Below are 21,417 nucleotides of genomic sequence, written 5' to 3' on the forward strand. Positions count from 1 at the left end.
GGGTCATATTAGTCATTACTATACCTTAGTCACTGATAGTCTTGCTTTTTCTCCATGTATCACAGCAGGTATTGCATGTTTAACCTGGAAAGAAAATAAACCAAGGTAAGTATAACATTTCAAGTCAATGCATAAAGATGTCATTTTCCTGCAGCTTAGAGAAAGGCAAATGAGACTAAAAATATGCCAACCTTAGTCCCATAGGGGTCTTGACTGTCTCATTTAATTTACAAGACTCAGTGTTTATACACTGCATTTGCAATTGGACAATTACATCCCATTAAAGCCAACTTTCCCACTACTGTTTGTTTTTAAAATGCATTACTTTGTAATTATATATGGGTGAAATTTTACCGTTACACTTTTTTTTGAATGAAGTGGGCAGTTATTACCCAGTAAAGTCACAAGCTTAAAAGAAACTTATTTTTCTCAACTATCTTTTAGATTAAATCTAATGAATCCCAGTTATAGATATAAAAACACTGCATTTCAAAATGGTTAAGTAAATCACATATTGCACTTTTTTGTCTTTTTAGGTTTTAATGCATTAATTTGCTCATTTATTTAATCATAAATAAACTTTTATTTTAAACGACAATTAAGATGAATTTTCACTACTATACCTCTTCAGTAATGCAGAGAGCAGATGGCAGTGAGAAAATATACTGAATATAAAAATCTGCTTGATTAGCTATTCCTACATTCCCATACAGTAGATAGAAAAAGGTGCTTCTTATTGCCACCACCACCTTCTCTGGTGGGTTCTGTGACCCAAAAGCTTTTGATCGGTTGCCCATTTTGATAGGATGGGCTCTGCCAAGCAGGGCCTGGAGCCAGGTCTGCAGAACAAAATAAAAGGAAACCAGGGACTTCCCTGGTGGCGCAGTGGTTGGGAATTCGCCTGCCAACGCAGGGGACATGGGTTCGAGCCCTGTCTGGGAAGATCCCACATCCCTTGGAGCAACTAAGCCCGTGTGCCACAACTGCTGAGCCTGAGCTCTACAGCCTGCGAGCCATGACTACTAAGCCCACATGCTGCGGCTACTGAAGCTCAAGTGCCTAGAGCCCGTGCTCCACAAGAGAAGCCACTGCAATGAGAAGTCCGCCCACCGCAACGAAGAGTAGCCCCTGCTCGCTGCAACTAGAAAAAGTCCGCACGCAGCAACTAAGACCCAACACAGTCAAGTAAATAAATAAACACATTTATTTAAAAAAAAACACACACAAAAAAACGGAACCCAGAGCTCCCCCGAGCAATCATAAGTGAGGGCTGAGAAGAGCTAGAAAAGAAGAGAATGGCCAGGCAGGACCCCAAGGCTGGAGGTGCCAGTGTGTGGTGAAGCCATAGGTGACCAGTGCCCAGAGCTGATGACCAATATTTAATGTGAAATGGCATCTTGGTGATGCAAACTGTCCCTGTCACTCACCTTCTTCAACTTCATCCAACTACAAGTGTCTTGTGAATGAGTGGTTTTAGTAGCAATTGCAGAACTGGGTTGAATTCATTTCTGTCTGATTCAACAAAATGTGAACTGGGATGACAGTGCAGTGGGACTCAGAAATTGACTTCTTTCAGTGGAAGAAGGAGCCCAGACACAGCAACAACCACCATAAGATGCCATGGGCGTGTGGACACACTTTCGGCTGCCACAAAGCACATAATGTGGGTTTGAGCCGATTTAACTTATATCTGTAGGGGCAGAGAGAACCCAGCTGACATTAGCTGCCATATATAAAAATAACAAAGTTTGTAATAACAGCCACAAAAGTTATAGTTTTTTGAGTGCCCACAATGTGCCAGGCATGTCACACAAATTACCATTTATTTCTATATACTAATCTAATGATTTCATGATCCCTGTTACTTTAGATTTGTAGTGACAGAGAATGCATGCAAATGTTCTAAAAATAAACTGCAGATAGCATACATGAACATAAAACTCTCACTTCCCAGAAGCCAAGGCTTTGTTTTTAGGTTTTCTCATCGTTCTCATTATAAATAAACAATAGCCTTTATTGATTGGGGCTCCCCACAAATAAAGATTAAGAATTTAGAGCATTCAAATTACCTTCCATCTTCTCTCTTCCCTCACATATCCAATTTTTTATTTGCAAATGTTTAGCTCTTACTGTGGTTACCTTTATTATGATTTCAATATATGCACACTTCTATATCATCATCTATGAACTCTCTGCTGATAACTATCTCCCAGCTGATAGGAGAATTCTCAGCACAGACTTAATCCTGAACTTGAACCCTAACCCATTGCTCTTACCTTAGTTCACTAAACTCTAACTTTTACTCCATCAGTCCCCTCAGTCCTGGAGAGCTTCCTGGTGGTTCTAGAACTACCCGAATTATTGTTGCCTTGGCTGTCTACACACCTTCCTGGAGAAAACTACCACCTACAACCACCAGCATAGAGACTCAGTCTTCCCAAGGCCCATGTGGCAGGAAGGGAGCCCAAAACAAAGCCCGAGGCACAGCAACACCAATTTAACAAAACAGTTAAAGTCTTTGTGACCATTAACCTTCCTTGGCTTCCATTATGTGAGGGTCACCCAAGTCATGGCAGGCATGCACGTTGGGGGCTCCCTCCACGTATTTATTCTCAAAGAGCCCAATCCACTTGAACTGCCTCTCTGACCAAGACACAAGGAGGACACAGTGAGTTCACTGCCATTTGCTTAACAGTGGACCAAGGAAACGAGGGGAGTAACAGCCCCAAGCTTTGGGGGCACTTGCTCGTATGCTGATGGGAACAAACTAACCCAAATTTAAAACACAAATCCACAGCAAGTTAGGAAAACAAAATAAATTTCCACTTAGAAAGACACATTTATTTATTTCACTCTATCTGAAGTCCTATCAGTAACTGAAAGTTTATCTTAAAAAAAAAGATTCTGTGTTTAAATTCGCATACAGTAAAAATTAGTTCCAATTTTCAAGGCTCCCTTTTCCTGACTCTCATATAATGATCAACTCTGTAATAACCAGAGATAAAACCGTGCTAAAGCATATCTCCTGTAAAGCAAATAATTATTCAATCTCTCCCAAAGACAATACTCTGACAATGACAAAGATAGCTTCTCTTTTCATTAAAAAAAAAAAAAAAAAAAAAAACACATGTAGACTAGAGTGTGTGCTCTCCAGTTTGGGCTGAACGTTCAACTTCCGCTAGAGCAGGTTTATTCAATCCTGGCTCTGTCCACATTAAACTGTCATTTTGTTTTGCCAGCTGCTGGCATTCCACTTTCTCTGGAATACACGTGCTGGTCTTTATGGGGCTACTTCATTGACAGGTGCAAACACTGGACTGTGAAACAACAGATAGAGGTGAAAATGAGTGGTAATAGAAAAGTAGATAACTTCCCAAGTAGGAAAATGTAAATTAAATAATTACAAAGATAATCGAACATTGTGACTAGACATAATTCATTATAAACCTCTCTCATTTTCTTCTGAATTTGTATATGTTTATAGCTAAAAATCTATCAAATTAAGAAATGTTTTATTTACAATAGAAACTATGATTCTTAAATTTGTTTCCCATTTTTTACTTAGAACCTGTTAAAAAAACCAACATTTAAAATAAATATAATTTAAATTTGGAATCAACAGGCAAGGTTTGTAGCAACGGAAGGGCAATTATGTTTATTAACCGTCATATGACCAACCATATTCCTTATCATATCCTCTTTCTCCTTTTCTTGTCAATCAAAGAATCATTACATTCTTTCATTTCTCCCAATTTCCACAAACATCTTTCTTCTGAAACTTGGGCCGTTTGTTCTGGTTTTAATGCCTCCTTGAATCTCTCCTTTAGACCATCAAATATGTTACTGTCAAAACACTGGTTCTAACTCATGAAGAAAGATGACCCTCTGTCCCTAAAACTTCATTGATCTTGACTTTCATAGTATCATTTTTTTTCCTAATTACCTTCTAAGCAAACGACTATTTTTGAACACCAGTAATGTGCCAGTGGGTGGTAGCAGGTGTGGGGGGTGGGGTGGGGAAGGGGAGAGTGATACAACCACAGGAAGAGACAAGAAGCAGCCTGTGTGCTTACAGTGTGGTGGGAAGAGACTTTAAGAATTGAGAACACTGAGGATGCAACAGGAGGTTGTATGCAATCGAGCACTAATCACTGCGTAGGCCGGAAGTCAAAACAAAACATTTTCCTCCATGTATCATTGGTGAATTTTCTTCTAACAAAATTATTAGAATTCAATCTCAAAATTCTTTCAAAAATAGACAAAAGTCCTTATTTGATGTGCCCCAAGGGTGCCTCTCGCAGGGCTTTCTTTCCTAGGAAGGAAAAGCTCTGAACTGCTAGGGAGGGAAGCAAAGCTCACAGGGCATAGGTGAAGGCATAGTATGGCAAGGGGGCAAATAAAAGAAGGGTTTTCCTGTCCTGGGTGAGGGGTCAGTAATTGTACTGGGCTTTAGAGTCTGTACTAATACTAAGGGGAGGTTTCCTACTGCAGAAGAAACAGGAAACTCCTGCCCAAGGTCAACTTCAGCTATAAGGTGGAGGTAGACTGCCACAGGGAGGAGGGGCAGGAATCTTGAGCGAGCCCACCTCTGAGCCAAAGGCACACAGCACTTCCTAAAGAGTAAGTCTGCTTTAGAACAACAGAGAACTCTGCCCTCACTGGTGAAGTCCCAAGCAATCGCAGTCTATTACCGAGGGAGGCAGAAGAGCATAGAGAGAGCCCTACTTGGTGGCACAGGTGGGTGGTTCTGCTGAAGGCTGAGGGTGGAGCAGCACACAGAGAAAAGCACTCTGTTACTCTCATTCCCACTCTAAGCACACACCCACCACAAGAACATCAAGGTTGTGGTGCACTAAGAGGAACCCCAGCAACAACCAAACTCAATTCAATGCTTGGCTAGATTGGCTCAACCTCTTACAACAGCAGTCTAATACACGAGGAGGCATGCCATCTCCAGGTGTGAATACTGTTTGCTTCAATCTCTACTATTCTACATCTATTTGATATTCTAGTCAATACCAAATGGTCTAACACGTGTAATCAGAGTCTCAGAAGGTGGAGGGAGAGAGAATAGGGCAAAAGACATAGTTGAAGATAATGGTGAGGAGTTAATGAAAGACACCAAACCATTAATTCAAAAAAGTCAATCAGGACAGAGGGAAAGACAGAAAGAGGAACAACAAACACTCCAAAACACATAATACTCTTTTGTTTTGTTTTGTTTTGGGGGGTTTTGGTTCTGTTTTGTTTTGTTTTATAAATTTATTTATTTATTTACTGGCTGTGTTGGGTCTTCACTGCAGCACATGGGCTTTCTCTAGTTGCGGTGAGCAGGGGCTACGCTTTGTTGTGGTGCTTGGGCTCCTCTTTGCCATGGCTTCTCTTGTTGCAGAGCATGGGCTCTAGGTGTACGGGCTTCAGTAGTCGTGCCACATGCACTCAGTAGTTGTGGCTCATGGGCTCTAGAGTGCAGGCTCAATAGTTGCGGTGCACAGGCTCAGTTGTTCCGCAGCATGTGGAATCTTCCTGGAGCAGGGATTGAACCCACGTCCCCTGCATTGGCAGGTGGATTCTTAACCACTGTGTCACCTAGGAAGTCCAGTATAACTGTTAAAAAGCAAAGATAAAGAGAAACTCTTGAAGGCATTCCAAAGTAAAAACATTACAGACAGAGAAACAAAGTTAAAATTTACGGTAGACTTTTTGTCTGAAACTATGCAAGACAAAAGATAAAGGAGTGGGGACTTCCCTGGTGGCACAGTGGTTAAGAATCTGCCTGCCAATGCAAGGGACACAGGTTTGGGTTTGATCCCTGGTCCAGGAAGATCCCACATGCCACGGAGCAACTAAGCCTGTGTGCCACAACAACTAAGCCTGCACTCTAGGGCCTGTGAGCCACAACTACTGAGCCTGCGTGCTGCAACTACTGAAGCCCGAGCATCTGGATCCTGTGCTCTGCAAGAAGAGAAGCCACCGCGATGAGAAGCCCACGCACCACAACAAAGAGTAGCCCCCACTTGCCGCAACTAGAGAAAAAGCCTGTGTGCAACAATGAAGACCCAACACAGACAGAAAAAGAAAAAAAGGGAGTGACATCTTCAAAGTATTAAAGAAAAGAAACTGTCGACCCAGATTTCCATACTCAGGAAAAAAAAATGTCAAAAATAAAGGCAAAATAAAGTTTCTTTCAAACAAGCAAAAGCTGAAAGAATTTGTTGCCAGCAGATCTGCACTATAAGAACTGCGAAAGCAAGGTCTTCAGGAAGACAGAAGGTGATACCGGACAGAAGCTTAGATATGTAAATAATAAAAGCTCCAGAAATGGTATAAAGGAAGGTCTTATATGCAAATCTTGCCATGGCAAATTACATCCACTTTTGTTACATGAAAATATCTATGTTAAATTATAAATTTTTGAAGGCTATAACGTTAGAAATGCCAAAGAACTGTACTTTTGATGGAAACATTGGAAAAGATCATCCAAAGGCATTTTCAGCAACATGAATGGACAAATACGAGCTGCACAGTGACTTTCTGGACAACTCTTAAGAAACACTATCTTTACTGCTGAAGGCTAAGCTATTTGGTGGGAGATTTCCAGAGCTTCCTGCAAATTCCAACGACTTCTTGCTGATCTCTTATCAACCAGTTGCTTGGGTGCTTCAGTCTGAAATCTCTTTCTGCTGCTTTCTTAATAGGTGTTTTCCTAGCTATTCCAGTGGTTGTGTAAGAATCCAGAACTACTGAAATCTTTTTAATTTAAATATAAAAATTACCTTTAAAATAGACTTACATCTTATTTAATGTAAACCAGAAAGAAATGTTATGAATCTGAATCCGAATCCACTTGCATGTTTTCAACTAGAGAGACCACCAGAATTACTCTCTAGGATGTTCAGGCTCATGTCCGTCAGCTCTGGTGGCATGAAACCCAGTATGGGTTCGCCATATGCTTTCAGCCATTGAATTAACTGGACTCCATACACTTCATGGCACTGGTTGTAGGTAACTCCTTTTTCTATTCCAGATGTATATATATTCATATAGTCAACAGAGGAATATCTCCCACATAGAAATTGGTGAAGGAGATCCTCAGGCTATTTTCAAGGTTTTTTCAAAGCCTAGAAATCGGTATACCTTGATTCCCTAACAAGGTTGCACAGGCTAACAAAACATAAGAACTCTTTGGATTTGGCTGGCATAAAACCAACTCCTTGGTTACCAAAGGTTGATGAGAAATGCAAGTTAGCAGTAATATGTAATAGGTGAATAAGGGGAAACAAATAGCTTTCCTTTAATCAGTTCAGTTTTTTGATGAACAAACGGAGCCTACAACTGAGGCATCACATGAAGAAAAGTCTAAGTACCACCCCCCACGAAAATACATTCCTAAAGAAAGGGGAACCAAAATATGTTGCAATCTATGTAGACTAATCCCTAGGATTTGAGCAGAAACCTGAAGAGGTCAGGGCTGGAGAAACTGACAAGCTGGAAGAGCTGGATCCAAAAAGGGTGGCTGACTGTCTAATGCCAGCATCCAGTGGGGGGTACCTACCTCAGGTGGATGGTGGTGAACGTCAGTATTGAAGCTGTCCTGTGACAGTGAGTCTGTGATAGAATTCATAGCAGAAATGGTACAAGCAACGATGGATGTTAGGATGAGTGGCAGCACGTCAAACGTTCAGGGGGTGAGACCCAAGTCCGGGCAGTGTCAGGACTCTGGCAAATGACCTGGTGTTCAAGACTGACCCCAACTCCCAGGGAGAACTGGAAAGAAACTCATGTGGGAAGACATTCAGGAGCCTTTCTGAAACCTTGAAAATGTTAAAGTATGTGGGCTGAGCGATGGGATTCAGAATGTCCTGCTTGAGCAGTGGAGGAGCTGAGGGTGTGGGGCGTGGAGACTAATATCACCCTGTTTGGCCCTGGAGGATGGCTGGTTAGCCAGAGACGGGTAAGATTCCTCAGGGGAGGAACAACCTAAGACAGGCACAGTCGCAGAGGGGCCAACAGGGGTGGGGCACAGACCCCTAATATCTGAGAGAGGTCTCCTGCCCCCAGGGCTGTTTTGCTCCCCACGCCCAGCTCAGACCCACACCTGCTCAAATAGGGCCCAGGAGGCAAACAAAGATCATTGCCCCAGTCATGTGAAGCCTATGATTGTTTATAGGATGAACCTGGGAGTGTTAGCCAAAGAAAAGCAACGTGGGATGAATCGGCGAGGCTCTTGATCCTAGAGGTCTTGAGTCCCCCGGTCCCATCTTTCTCTTCAGTCTGTGTCTGTGTTTTCTTCAAGCTTGCGGCACCCGTCACTCACCTCGAGTCGCCGAGCTGGTCTCGGCAAACTCATAGCTGAAACCAGGTAAATGGAATAAAAGCACACCACGCAGTGAGGGGTCAGATAGCTGCCCTGTGAGCTTCCGAATGACATTTCCTCTGTTACCACCAGGGTGATATTACATGTGGTCAGGACCTAGCATCTGCCCTATGGCTAAGCGTGCTCAGGGAGGAATAGAAATGGATACAAATCTCTTCTTTCCCTGATTTCCACAACAATCTTAGGCCCTTAAATGAAATTATACTAAAATATCATAAACTCTACAGTAAAATGTTATCATTGTTCCCCTACAAAAATAAACAAGAACCCAAAACATAAAACCTTTCAAGTGATTTTTAACAAAAACCATTTTTAATTTGTGCAACAAATGTTGGATATTATTTTCACTAAAACATTTTCAGTTCCAAATATACTGAAAGTACGTATTTATCATCAAACTACTTAGAATAAAATCATACAGAAAGTCAAAGCCACCTTTTTTTAACTATGGTATTACTCTGGGCTTCCTTGGTGACACAGTGGTTAAGAATCCGCCAGCCAATGCAGGGGACACGGGTTCCATGGAGCAACTAAGCCTGTGTGCCGTAACTACTGAGCTTGCGCTCCAGAGCCCACGAGCCACAACTATTGAGCCCATGTGCCACAACTACTGAAGCCCATGTGCCTAGAGCTGGTGCTCCGCAACAAGAGAAGCCACCTCACCGAGAAGCCTGCCACCGCAACGAAGAGTAGCCCCCGCTCTCCGCAGCTACAGAAAGCCCATGTGCAGCAAGGAAGACCCAATGCAGCCAAACATAAATTAATTAATCAAAAAAATAAATATGGTATTACTCAGATTTTTCAACTTTGGTCTCTGACAGCAGAATCTAAAGATGCATTTGCTTTAGTGGCAAATGACAAATTTGATTTTAAAATAAAAACAAGTAATTGTAGCATATGATTTCAATTGTCTCTACATTTTAAAGTTATTCCTATTTGGGAATTCTCTGGCAGTCCAGTGGTTAGGACTTGGCGCTTTCACTGCCATGGCCCTGGGGTTCAGTCTCTGGTAGGGGAAATAAGATCTCACAAGCTGCGCAGCAGGGCCAAAAAAAAAAAAAAAACCAAACCAAAACAAAACAAAGTTATTCCTTTTAGGAAACAAAGATCCAGTATGATAAGAAAAATTCTCTTTGTGTCAACACAATCTATCAAAATACAGTAAATATCCTTTGACAGCCCTTGAAGACCACACGACCGTACACGTGTCTGGGACTATCCTAGCTCTGCACTCCTCCACCACCCCGGGCCAGGTCAAAAATGAGCAAAATGCTGGCTTTCTCACACAGCTCTGCAGAACTATGAGCTGCGTGCTTTATCAAGCCAAGCCCAGGGGAAAAATAACAAAATAATGAAACAATAAACAGGTTATATGATTTTCTTCTCTGATGGAGTTTATTTTAAACTTCATGTGCAATTCAATCAAATAAATGGGATGTATAGGAGAGGAATGGGCAAGATGTTGCTTTCACCCACCTCGCCTATAATCCTCTATACCTATAATAATTCCATATCTTATAGAAATAATTCCATATCCTATAGAAATAATAATTTTAAAAAATACTAGCTTGCAGGCTGACTATGGTCATCCTTGCAAAACTAATGCAAAAGTACTTCACCTCGCAATTCTTGAATGTTTAAAGAACGACGTTCCAGGGTTTTTATTAAAGCTTTTTATGATGTCCAAATTGCTTTGTATTGAGTGAACTTTAAGACTGGGAATACGACTGACTCTTTCTCCTGTCCCATTTCCCACACGGAAGGGTCCTGATGCTTTCCGCAGAGCTAAGCGCACACCATATGTTCCATCAGCGCAGACAGGTGACCCCATGGAAGCTCAGAAGTCTTCCAGGGAAGCATTTACTGGGTGCAACCTTAATTAACTAATTACCCTGGAGCTGGGAGGCGGGGGAACCTGGGAATCCAATTTAACCTTGTTCTATGAAACCACCGTATTTGAAATGTTTTACAGCTATCAAAAAATAAACTTTACACAAAAACGCTGTCCAAATACGAATTTCATGTTGTGAAATCTTACATAAATAGAAATCAGACAGCAATGTTCCTATCGTGCTTTTCAGACTGGCTAAACACTCAGTTTATCGCTGTGTGCGCCACTGGGTGAAGCACGTGTGCTGTTCCCACCGAATGACACAGATTTCAAAAAATAAGTATGATTAATTAGATAAGGTAAATGACTGATGTAAAAAGTTCCTGCAGCAAGCTCTCTGTTTGGTCATTTACATGTGGTCAAGATGATAAAATCCTTTAAAGACAATTTTTAAGAAGTCCAACTACCGCAATATAACAGAATATTTAAAAGAAACAGGAAAATTATAACCAGAGTGCATACATGCATAGTTAATCTGCAGTGAAGAGTACACCACATGGGGAGGTGCCGGAAGGGAGCACTCCTTATAATAGGATTATTATTAACAAAAGTGCATATGAAAGTAATAACAGTGAGCTAGGAAAATATATTTCGCCTTAAAATCGAGTCAATTCCTATGAAAGTGTAAACTCCAGTTTACATCATCTCTCCCCTCCCCCAGTCCAATTTTCACTTACTGTTACACATTAACTTCTGAGTCTCTCCAGCTGACAATATGTACTGTTAAGCTTCGGAAACATCTAGATAACAGTCATCACGGTCAGAAAGAAAGACTGTGACACTAAGAGAAAACCCTACTGAAATGACACCTTCTCAGAGACCCTGTCTGCCTTTGTCTCCCCTTCATGGTGTATTTTCTATGAGGGAGAACAAGGGTATTTCTGCCCCTTGTAGCTTGGACTTTGGAAGCTCAATTTTATCTGTCAGTTGGGGACACTGGAGTTTCTAGTCTGCAATGCTCGGATTCAGTTAGGGCCCTGGGCTTGCTGTAGGGACGGGGCTGCTCCCTCCGGGTCTCGACCCTGCCCTGCAGTCCTCCCGCCATCATCTCAGAGCCTCAGACCACGGACCCCGGCACACACCCTGACTTCACAGCAGCTGAAAGAGGTTTCTCCGCCACAGGCTCCCTAAGTCCCAGGCTTGGATCAGAGCCCCTCGCCCAGTAAGGCTGGGACCCCACCCAGATCACCAGGCAGCACCACACACTCAGCCCAGCGGGTTGCTTCTTGGTTTTTTGTTTCATTTTTTTGTTTTTTTGTGTGTGTGGGCCTCCCCCATACCCACCCACCCACACACAAAATACTTCCCAGACCTGGATTCTAAAAATCTGACTTCTAGAACCCAGTCATTGGTCAGTCATGTGACATATTCCCCAAATGTCATTCTCCTTGGGAAATTACATTGGTTTCCAGTTGTTGATACTTCCTAACTCTCTGCCAAGGGGAAGCGCCTTTACAGGAGCATGCTTTTTGTCAACTCCTGGGGTTTCCTTCCAAGTGGAGTGACTTCCACCAGTCTAACACCCTGGCCTCCCTCTACCTGCAGCTCTACCTCCCTCTTCCTCCTCCGCTGGGTTCCAGCGGTGAGCCAGCTGCCTGGTGAGTGAGCAAGAGAGGACTGGACCCTTTCCCACCTCCACTTGGAGCGAGGATCTCTGCTCTGCTCTCCTGCCCTGCGTGTTGCAGAGGCAGATTCCGCCCCCTGCGGGAGAAGGAGGAAGAACACGGGGACACGTAGAAACAAGACAAAAGAGGCTGGGAAACCAAAACGTGCTAGTGGACAGACCAGCGCTATACCTTGGTCATCTGCGTCACCAATCAGCCTCTAAGCTTTCTACACAACATGGAAAAGGAACTGTGACTGGGTTGCATGATTCACAGACTCCAGGGGATAGACCGATTGCTCAGAGAAATGCACTATTCCCATAACTAAGCTCAGAAGAAAGCTCCCCCCAGGATCATTTTAAAGGGAGGCATTGGGTAATGCAGTGAGCATGCCTCTGCACAGTCCACACAATAAGCCAATGCTGAGATGAACATCACAGACCTACTTCTTAATATGCCCTTTAATGTAGACCCATGGCACCACTGTAGGCTCAGTAGAAGTGATTCTGATTATCTGGGGGTAAGGAGATTAACAGCATATAATTTGTGCATGCATGTCTTTGATAGTATGAGCTAGTCCGTGGTTGATTTAGAATAGTCCATGAGCAAATGGACTTTCCAACTGCACCTCCTTCAGAGAGTCTTCAGGAAGCCTCTGATAGATACTGGGCAGCCATAAGTTAGAGATTATACACCCTAGAAAGTGCTTGGACTGTGCCTTCTCTATCTTGCTCATTAAATAGAGATCCAAGAAGGCTTGGTGACTAAGCCAAAGAAACCACCAAGCTAAGGACAACGGTGGCATCTTCCTGGTAAGGGGCCTGAGGAGGATGCGCTGGTGCAGAGAAGAGCAGCTAGAGCCCCCTGCCCAGATGCCCGCAGAGGGAGCAGGGGGGACTGGGGGTTTGAGACTGTTGGTCTTGCTGGGGACAGGAGGTGGGACGCTGAGGCTGCAACAGTGCTAACAGCACGATGGCCCCTCTGCAGGTGAAGGTGTCCCGTGGTGTGGTCCTGTGAGTGGGTCTTACCGTAGGCTGCTCTTCCTTGGAAGCCATCTTTGCACTTTTGACTCTTTTGGCCTTAGAAGGCAATGAAGCGATGAAGGAAGAATGTGGCCTCAGAGCGCCTGCACTCCTGAGCTGTGAGGGCCACGGGGACAAAGTGGTTTCTTTCCCCTTCGTGGCTCTGGGGCTCTGGCACAGGAAAACAACCAGCTCCGTGATCCTCAGTATTCATGCTGCAGCTTCAGTCCCAAAGGGCCTGGATCTATTCTTGCTCCCAGTCCCACCATCCCCCATCCCCCACTGCCCGCCCCCCAGCCTGGTTTAATTTGCAGGTGGGGTCTCTTTTTCCATTCCTCCCACTGATGCTTGTGTACTAAGAAAACCATACCAGCAGGTCAATGTTTTCTGGAAGCACCTGGAAAGGTGGGGTCTTCGTGGAGTGGGGTGAGGTGGACGCTTGAGGTGTGTATATTTGTAAGGAGGCGGGGGTGGGTGGGGAGGCTGGCAGGTAGGAGTGATGGGACAGGAGTCTGAAGGGCCACGGCATTGAGCCTGGGGGGTTGGGACACCAGTGACACCCTCCACTCTCACTCTCTCCTCACTGCTCTCACCCACCAGGCCCTCGTCTCCCATTCACAGGTCTTGCCTCATGTTTAAGCATTTTCTCCTTCAAACTTGGATGTGGGAAAGTGGAAAGCCTCGGGATGGTGTATATATGTGCTTCAACCCAGGTGCCCAAATAAGAGTTGAACAGAATAAAAGAAAAAAAAAGAAAAGAACTTAAATGCAAACCTTGGCAACTATGGCATCAAACTTTCTTCTCGTTTCAAGGTCTTCCTTCTGTTTATTAACCTATGAAATTAAAGACCCGTGTCATTTGTTATCATTTACAAAGATTAAAAAAGAGAGTTTTCGATAAACCTCCCTTAAGCAATGAAAGAGTAGCATTTTAAACCATTTCACTGCCCAAACTATCATGGGAATATAATACTGAATAGAAATCAGAAGGGAAAATAAATTTGCACCCAGAAAAAAAAAGTACTTTATAACAGAGATTTACAGGAAAACATGCAATTGTTCACTTATGTATATTTTATTAACAATATTGTGTATCAGGCACTGCACTAGGCTCTTAGAATAAATAATACATAGCCTTGTGTTCAAGCATTTAGGGTCTAGCAGAAAATGGGTTTCTAAAATGCTTCAATTAAAAAAATTTATATATATACCAAAAATGCATGCAATGCAAATGTAAGTTAGAAATAATAATATGACCATCTGACCTGAGAAAGAGAACAAAAGCCATAGTGCTGAAGCTCCCTGTGTAACTGCCGGTGTTCTGTGACCACCACCACCCTCCCAACCAGGTAACCACTATTCTGAACTTTGTGCTTGGAATTCCCTTTTATTTTCTTGATAATTTTTTGTGGGTTTTATAGACTTATCGTGTTACCCCATTGGCATCCTTAAACAGTATACAAATTTAGTTTTGCTTATTTTCAAACTTTGTTTAAAAATCATAATGTATGTGTTTCTCCTCAGCTTGTTTGTTTCGTAGTTTCTGAGATTAACTCATGCTGACGCTGGAAGTGATCCATTCACATTCGCTTCTGTGTAGTATCCAAGTGTATGAGTAGAGCATAGTTTATTCATCCATTTGCTGTCAATGAACATTTGGGAAATTCCAATTTTTTTCTTTTATACATAATATGGCTTTGAATATTCCTGTACCTGTTCCCCCAGGCACACGTGCTAGGGATCTTCTAGCTGACGTTATATGCCTAGAAGCGGAACATTGGGGCATATGCTAAGAGAATGATCAGCTTCAGAAGATAATCCAAATTTAGTTTCCAAAGTTTTTGTAACAATATACATAATCCAGCAGTTTATGAGAATTCTCTACTCCTGTTCTCACCAACACTTGGTACTGTTATATTATTAATGAAACCAAGCACATTTTCAATCAATGTCCATTGGCCATTGAGTCTCCTTTTTGTGAAGGGTCTGTTGAAAACTTCTGCCCATTTTTCTATTGGGTGGTCTTTTTCTTATTGATTTGAAGGAGTTATTCACATATTCCTGAAAACAGCTTTGTGAATACATAAACGGTGTGAATATCTTTGCCAAATTTGTGCCTCGATTTTTAAACTTTCGTTGAGGGGTCTTCTGATGAAAAGCAGCCCTTAATTTTCATGGGGGTTGAAATTTTTAACTTCCTTTTCATGCCTTTGTTTATTTTGTATCTTGTTTAGGCAATAATTTCTACTTCGAGCTCATACGATTTTTTCCCTAAAATTTTAAAAGATTGTTTTCCTTTATATTTGAACCCTTAATCCATACAAAATGGATATGCATGGTGTGAGGTAAGGAGCCAGTTTCATTTCATGCAATTGTTGAATCAATTGTCAAGCATCTTTAGTGAAAATTCCACCCTATTTGATCTGTGATACTGACATATATTGAGTATTTAAATATGTCCAGTTCTATTCCTGGGTTCTCTATTTTCTCCCAATGGTCCATCCCTGTCTCAGTACGATGATGTCCTAATTACCCTAAATTTACATTAATAGCTTACAGGAGACGTCACGCCCTACTCCATCATGTCATTATTTCACTTTGTTTCCTAGCTATTCTTGACCCTTGTTCTTCCATATTAATTTTAAAATAAGCTTGTCAATTTCATGAAAAACCTTGTAGTAATTCTGATTGGAATTTTATGAATATAGAGATCAGTTTGGTGAGAACTATTATCTCTAAGATAATCCCATCTGCCTACGGTGAATAAGTTATCTCTCTCCATTTATTTAGTTTTTATAATCCCAGCCAATAGGGGTTTTTTAAGTATTTATTGAATGTATTATAATATTGCTTGTTTTATGTTTTGGTTTTTTAGCTGTGATGCATGTGGGATCTTAGCTCCGGGACAAGGGATCGAACCCACACCTCCTAAATTGGAAGGCGACGTCTTAACCACATGGACCATCAGGGAAATCCCAATAGACTTTATAATTATTTTCCATGGAGATTTTTACAAATTTTTGTGAGATTCATTCATGAATCCTTTATAGATTTTATTGCTAGTTAATTATAATTTCTCCTAATTTTTGATTGAGAAATACAATTAATTTTAGGATGTTGATCTTATATCCAGCAATCTTATTAAATAATTTGTCTTTAGTGTTTTGGGAGATTGTCTGAGTGGACAATCCCATCCTCTTTGAATAATAACAGTCTTGTTTTTCTCCATTCTACTCCTCACGCCTCTTGCTTTCTTTTTTCTTATTCTACTACACTAGCCAGAATTTCCAAAATAACTAAAAAATATTATTAGGGAACCTTGCCTTGTACTTATTTTAAAGAGAATGTTTCCTGTGTTTCACCAAGAAGTCTGTTTGTTATAGGTTTTACTCTTTAGCAAGGTAAAGAACTTTCTCCTACTTCTCATAAGACACAGTGGTGTGTACATGCGTGTATATTCCTGTGTGTATGAGACTGGATGTTATTTTTACTCAAAGAATTTGCATGCATCAACTCAGAATATCATATAATTTTTCTCCTGTAATCTGATTGTGTTGGGAATTACATTAATAGCTTTCGCCTAACCCTTTTATTTATTTATTTTTACAAATTTATTTATTATTTTTTTTGGCTGTGTTGGGTCTTCATTGCTGCACACGGGCTTTCTCTTGTTGCGGTGAGCAGGGGCTACTCTTCCTTGTGGTGCACGGGCTTTTCATTGCTGTGGCCTCTCTTGTTGCAGAGCACGGGCTCCAGGTGCGTGGGCTTCAGTAGTTGCAGCACATGGGCTCAACAGTTGTGGCTCACGGGCTCTAGAGCACAGTCTCAATAGCTGTGGCACACGGGCTCTAGAGCACAGGCTCAATAGTTGTGGCGCATGGGCTTAGTTGCTCTGCGGCATGTGGTATCTTCCTGGGGCAGGGATCGAACCCGTGTCCCCTGCATTGGCAGGCAGATTCTTACCTACTGCACCACCTAGTAAGTCCCTTGCCTAACTCTTTTAAAACTTTACGCATTCCTTTGAATTTTGCAACTTTTGCCTAATATTATTTACAAGATTCATCCATATTGTTACATGTCACTGTAAATTATTCCACAATTAATTTAACTTATTCTATTTTATACAGACGTTTGAAGTGTTTCCAGTTTGGGGTTATAACCAACAACGCTGCCCTGAACATTCTTGAAAGTGTCTCTTCTTCATGAGTCATCCTAAGATATGCTCATCTTAAACATTAATAGAAAATTTGCCAAACAATTGTCAAAATTAGTTCTAGTACCTTTTGAAAGTTATGAAAGCTTCCACTGCTTCACAACTTTGCCCAAACTTAGTACTGTAAGTCTTCTATTTTTGTTTTTAAACAATCAGTCTGGTGTGAGCAACACTATTTCTTCATGGTTTTACTCTGTTTCACTTATTGTTAATGAGATTGGATATATTTTTCTATGTTATTCATTTGAATTCCCACTTTTCAACTCTTCACCTGTGTTTCTAGTGGATAGTATGTCTTTTATTAAATTGATTTGAGAGGACAGTTATATTTTGGGGGTGCTCATACTTTGTCAACTCTGTGACTTGTGAAATCATCACTACAATCAAGCCAATGAACATACTCACCACTCCCAAAAGTTTCCTTATGCCTCTTTGTAAGCCAGTCCTAGTTACTAGGCAACCACTGATCTGCTTTCTATCACTATACATTAGTTTGCATTTTCAAGAATTTAAAGTAAATTGAATTATACAAAGGTATTCTTTATTTTGTCTGGCTTCTTTCACTCAACATAATATTTCTGAGATTTATCCTTGTTGCTGTGTATAAGAACAATTCATTTGTTTTTATCTCTGAGTAGTATTCCCCTGGGTAGATAAGCTACAACTTATTTATCCACTTATCTATTAATAGACATCAGGGTTATTTCTGCTACAAACATTAACATACAAGTCTTTGTGTGAATATACACTTTCATTTATCTTGGATAAATACTTAGGAGTGGAATAGTCAGGTCACATGATAAGTGTATATTTACATTTAAAAAATATATAAATTTAAATTTTTTCTAAATGGGTGTATATTTTACATTCTCACTAGCAGTAAATGAGAGTTCTAGGTGTTCCTCATCTTTGACAAGACTTGATATGGTCAGATTTTGACATTTTAGCCATTTTAGTGAGTATATCTCATCGAGATTTTAATTTGTATTTCCCTAACAACTAACGACGCTGAGCATCTGTTCATGTCACAGTTCGCCACCCATACATCTTCTTTAGTGAAGTGTCTGTTCAGATTGTGTGCCCATTTAAAAAATTGGGTTGTGGGACTCCCCTGGTGGCACAGTGGTTAAGAATCTGCCTGCCAATGCAGGGGACACAGGTTTGATTCCTGGTCTGGGACGATCCCACATGCCACGGAGCAACTAAGCCCGTGTGCCACAACTACTGAAGCCCGTGTGCCTAGAGCCCGTGCTCCACAACAAGAGAAGCTACTGCACTAAGGAACCTGCATACCACAACAAAGAGCAGACCCTGCTTGCCACAATTTGAGAAAGCCTGCGCACAGCAACAAAGACCCAATACAGCCAATAAATAAATAAATAAATTTATTAAAAAAATAAAAAGAATCCACCTGCCAATGCAGGGGACACGGGTTCAGTCCCTGATCCAGGAAGATCCCACATGCCGCGGAGCAACTAAGTATGTGTGCCACAACTACTGAGTCCACATGCTGCAACTATTAAAGCCCGTGCCTAGAGCCCATGCTTCAGAACAAGAGAAGCCACAGCACTGAGAAGCCTGTGCAACTTATCGAAGAGTAGCCCCCACTCACCACAACTAGAGAAAGCCCATGCGTAGCAATGAAAACCCAACGCAGCCAAGATTAAAAAATAATAAATAAATAAATAAATAAATAAATAAATAATTGGGTTGTTGACCATGTTATTGAATTGTAAGACTACTTTATCTACTCTAGATGCAAATCATTTGTTGGATATGTTTTGCGAATACTCTTTTCCAACTCTGTAGCTTGCCTTTTCAGTTTTCTTTTAACATTTTGAAGAGCAAAAGTTTTTAATTTTGACAAAATGCAGTTACACTATTTACAGAAATCTCTGCCTAACCTGATGTGACTAAGATCCTCTCTCGTGCCTTATTAACTTGTGGGTTTAGCTATTACGTTTAGATTTATGATTCATCTCAAGTAAATTTTTATGAGATGTGAGGTAAGGGTTGGGATTCATTTTTTGCCAATAGCTATCCAATTATTCCAGCATCATTTGCTGGAAAGATTATTTTTTCCTGTTTGAATTGCCTTGGCACCTTTGTTAGAAATCAGTTCATCGTATATGACCCAAAGGGTCTACTTCTTGGCTTTCTATTCTATTCCATCAATCTATATGTTTACCCATATGCCAATAACACTTTATCTTGACTACTGTGCCTTTATAGTAAGTCTTGAAATTGGGTTGTGTGAGTCTTTTCTCCAGCTTATTCTTTTTCAAAATTATTTTAACTATTCAAGGTCCATGAATTTCCATATACATTGTAGAGGAGCTTGTTGATTAAAAAAAAAGTCCGCCGGGATTCTTACTGGGACTGCATTGTATCTATAAATCAATTCAGAGATAACTGACAGCTTAATAACATGCATTTGCTGAATCACAAACATGGTATGTTTCTCCATCTAAGTCTTCAGTTTCTCTCAGCAGTGTTTTGTATGGTTTTGTACATATTTTGTCAAATTTATCCATAACCGTTTCATATTTTTTGCTGTTGCAACTGGAGTTTTTTAAAATTTCAATTTTTGGGGGGCGGGGGGCTGCGTTGGGTCTTTGTTGCTATGCGCAGGCTTTCTTTAGTTGTGGCGAACAGGGGCTACTCTTCGTTGTGGTGTGTGGGCTTCTCACTGCAGTGGCTTTTCTTGTTGTGGAGCCCAGGCTCTAGGCACACAGGCTTCAGTAGTTGTGGTGCGGGCTCAGTAGTTGTGGCTCATGGGCTCTAGAGCACAGGCTCAATAGTTGTGGAGCATGGGCTTAGTTGCTTTGCGGCATGTGGGGTCTTCTCAGACCAGGGATTGAACCCATGTCCCCTGTATTGATAGGCAGATTCTTAACCACTTCACCACCAGGGAAGTCCTCTTGATAGGTTTTGACAATGATTTTTTGGGGGGTTGGGATATGACAACTAAAGCACAAGTAACAAAATAAAAAATAAACAATTCGGGACTACATCAAACTAAAAAACTTCTGCACAGCAAAAGAATCAACAAAATGAAATGGCAACATACAAAATGGGAGAAAATATATGGAAATCATGTATGTGATAAGGGGTTAATATTCATAACAATCTCATACAACTCAACAGCAAAAAACCAAATAATCCAATTAAAAAATGGGCAGATGATCTGGATAGATATTTTTCCAAAGAAGATATTCAAACGGTCAACAAATACATGAAAAGGTGTTCAGTATCACTAATTGTCAGGAAAATACAAACCAAAACCACAATGAGAGATCACCTCTCACTTTTCAGAGGTGTTACCAAAAAGGTGTTACCACGCTGTTACCAAAAAGACAAGAGATAACAAGTGTTGGCAAGGATGTGGAGAAAGGGGAACCCTTGTGCCTTGCTGGTGGGAATGTAAATTCATGCAGCCACTACATAAAACAATACAGAGGTGTCTCAAAAAATTAAAAATAGAACGACCATATGACTCCACTTTTGGGTATTTATCCAAAGGAATCAAACACTATCTTGAAAAGATATATGCATCCTATGTTCATTGAAGCATTATTTACAAGACATGGACGCAACCTAAGAGTCCATCAGTGGATGAATGGATAAAGAAGATGTGGTATATTTATACAATGGAATATTATCCTGCCATAAAAAAGAAGGTAATCTTGTCATCTGAGACAACATGGATGGGCCTGAAGGGCATTCTACTAAGTGAAATAAGTCAGACAAAGACAAATCCTGTATGGTCTCACTTATATGTGGAATCTTAAAAAACAAACAACAATAACAAAAACCAAAAAAAACAAAAAACTCATGGATACAGAGAACAGGCTGGCAGTTGCCTGAGGGTGGAAGTGGGGCCAAAATGGGCAAAGGTGGTTAAAAGGTACAAAATTCCAGTTATAAGATAAATAAGTCTTGGGGATGTAATGTACAGCATACTAACTGTGGTTAACAATACTGTTTTGTATATTTGAAAGCTAAGAAAACAAATCTTAAAAGTTCTCATTATAAGAAAAAAATTGTGACGGGAATTCCCTGGAGGTCCAGTTTAGGACTCCACGCTTTCACTGCTGCAAACTGTGTTGCACAGCCAAAAAAAAAAAAAAAAGAAAGAAAGAAAGAAAAAGAAAAAAATTGTGTAGCTTCTTGTGACGATGGGTATTAACTAACTAGACTTATGGTGGTGATGATTTTGCAATATATGCATGTATCTCATCATCATGCTGTATACCTGAAACTAATATGATATTATATGGCAATTATATCTCAATTTGACAAAAAAAAAG

The 21,417-nt window shown here is 41.0% G+C and overlaps 1 protein-coding gene across 1 annotated transcript in view; it reads right to left on the reverse strand.

Annotated features, from left to right (window-relative positions):
• The window catches only part of C4H10orf67 (chromosome 4 C10orf67 homolog), a 111,140-nt gene that overhangs the window by 28,722 nt on the left and 61,001 nt on the right, over positions 1-21,417 (reverse strand). The window contains exons 9-11 of the mRNA XM_057732599.1: positions 13,669-13,728; positions 12,901-13,065; positions 25-84 (exon numbers count right to left, since the gene is read on the reverse strand). Of these exons, the coding sequence (XP_057588582.1) occupies positions 25-84; positions 12,901-13,065; positions 13,669-13,728 (285 nt within the window). The remainder of the gene's footprint in view (positions 1-24; positions 85-12,900; positions 13,066-13,668; positions 13,729-21,417) is intronic.

The sequence above is a fragment of the Hippopotamus amphibius genome, chromosome 4, assembly GCF_030028045.1.
Source record: "Hippopotamus amphibius kiboko isolate mHipAmp2 chromosome 4, mHipAmp2.hap2, whole genome shotgun sequence".
Classification (NCBI taxonomy): Eukaryota; Metazoa; Chordata; class Mammalia; order Artiodactyla; family Hippopotamidae; genus Hippopotamus; species Hippopotamus amphibius.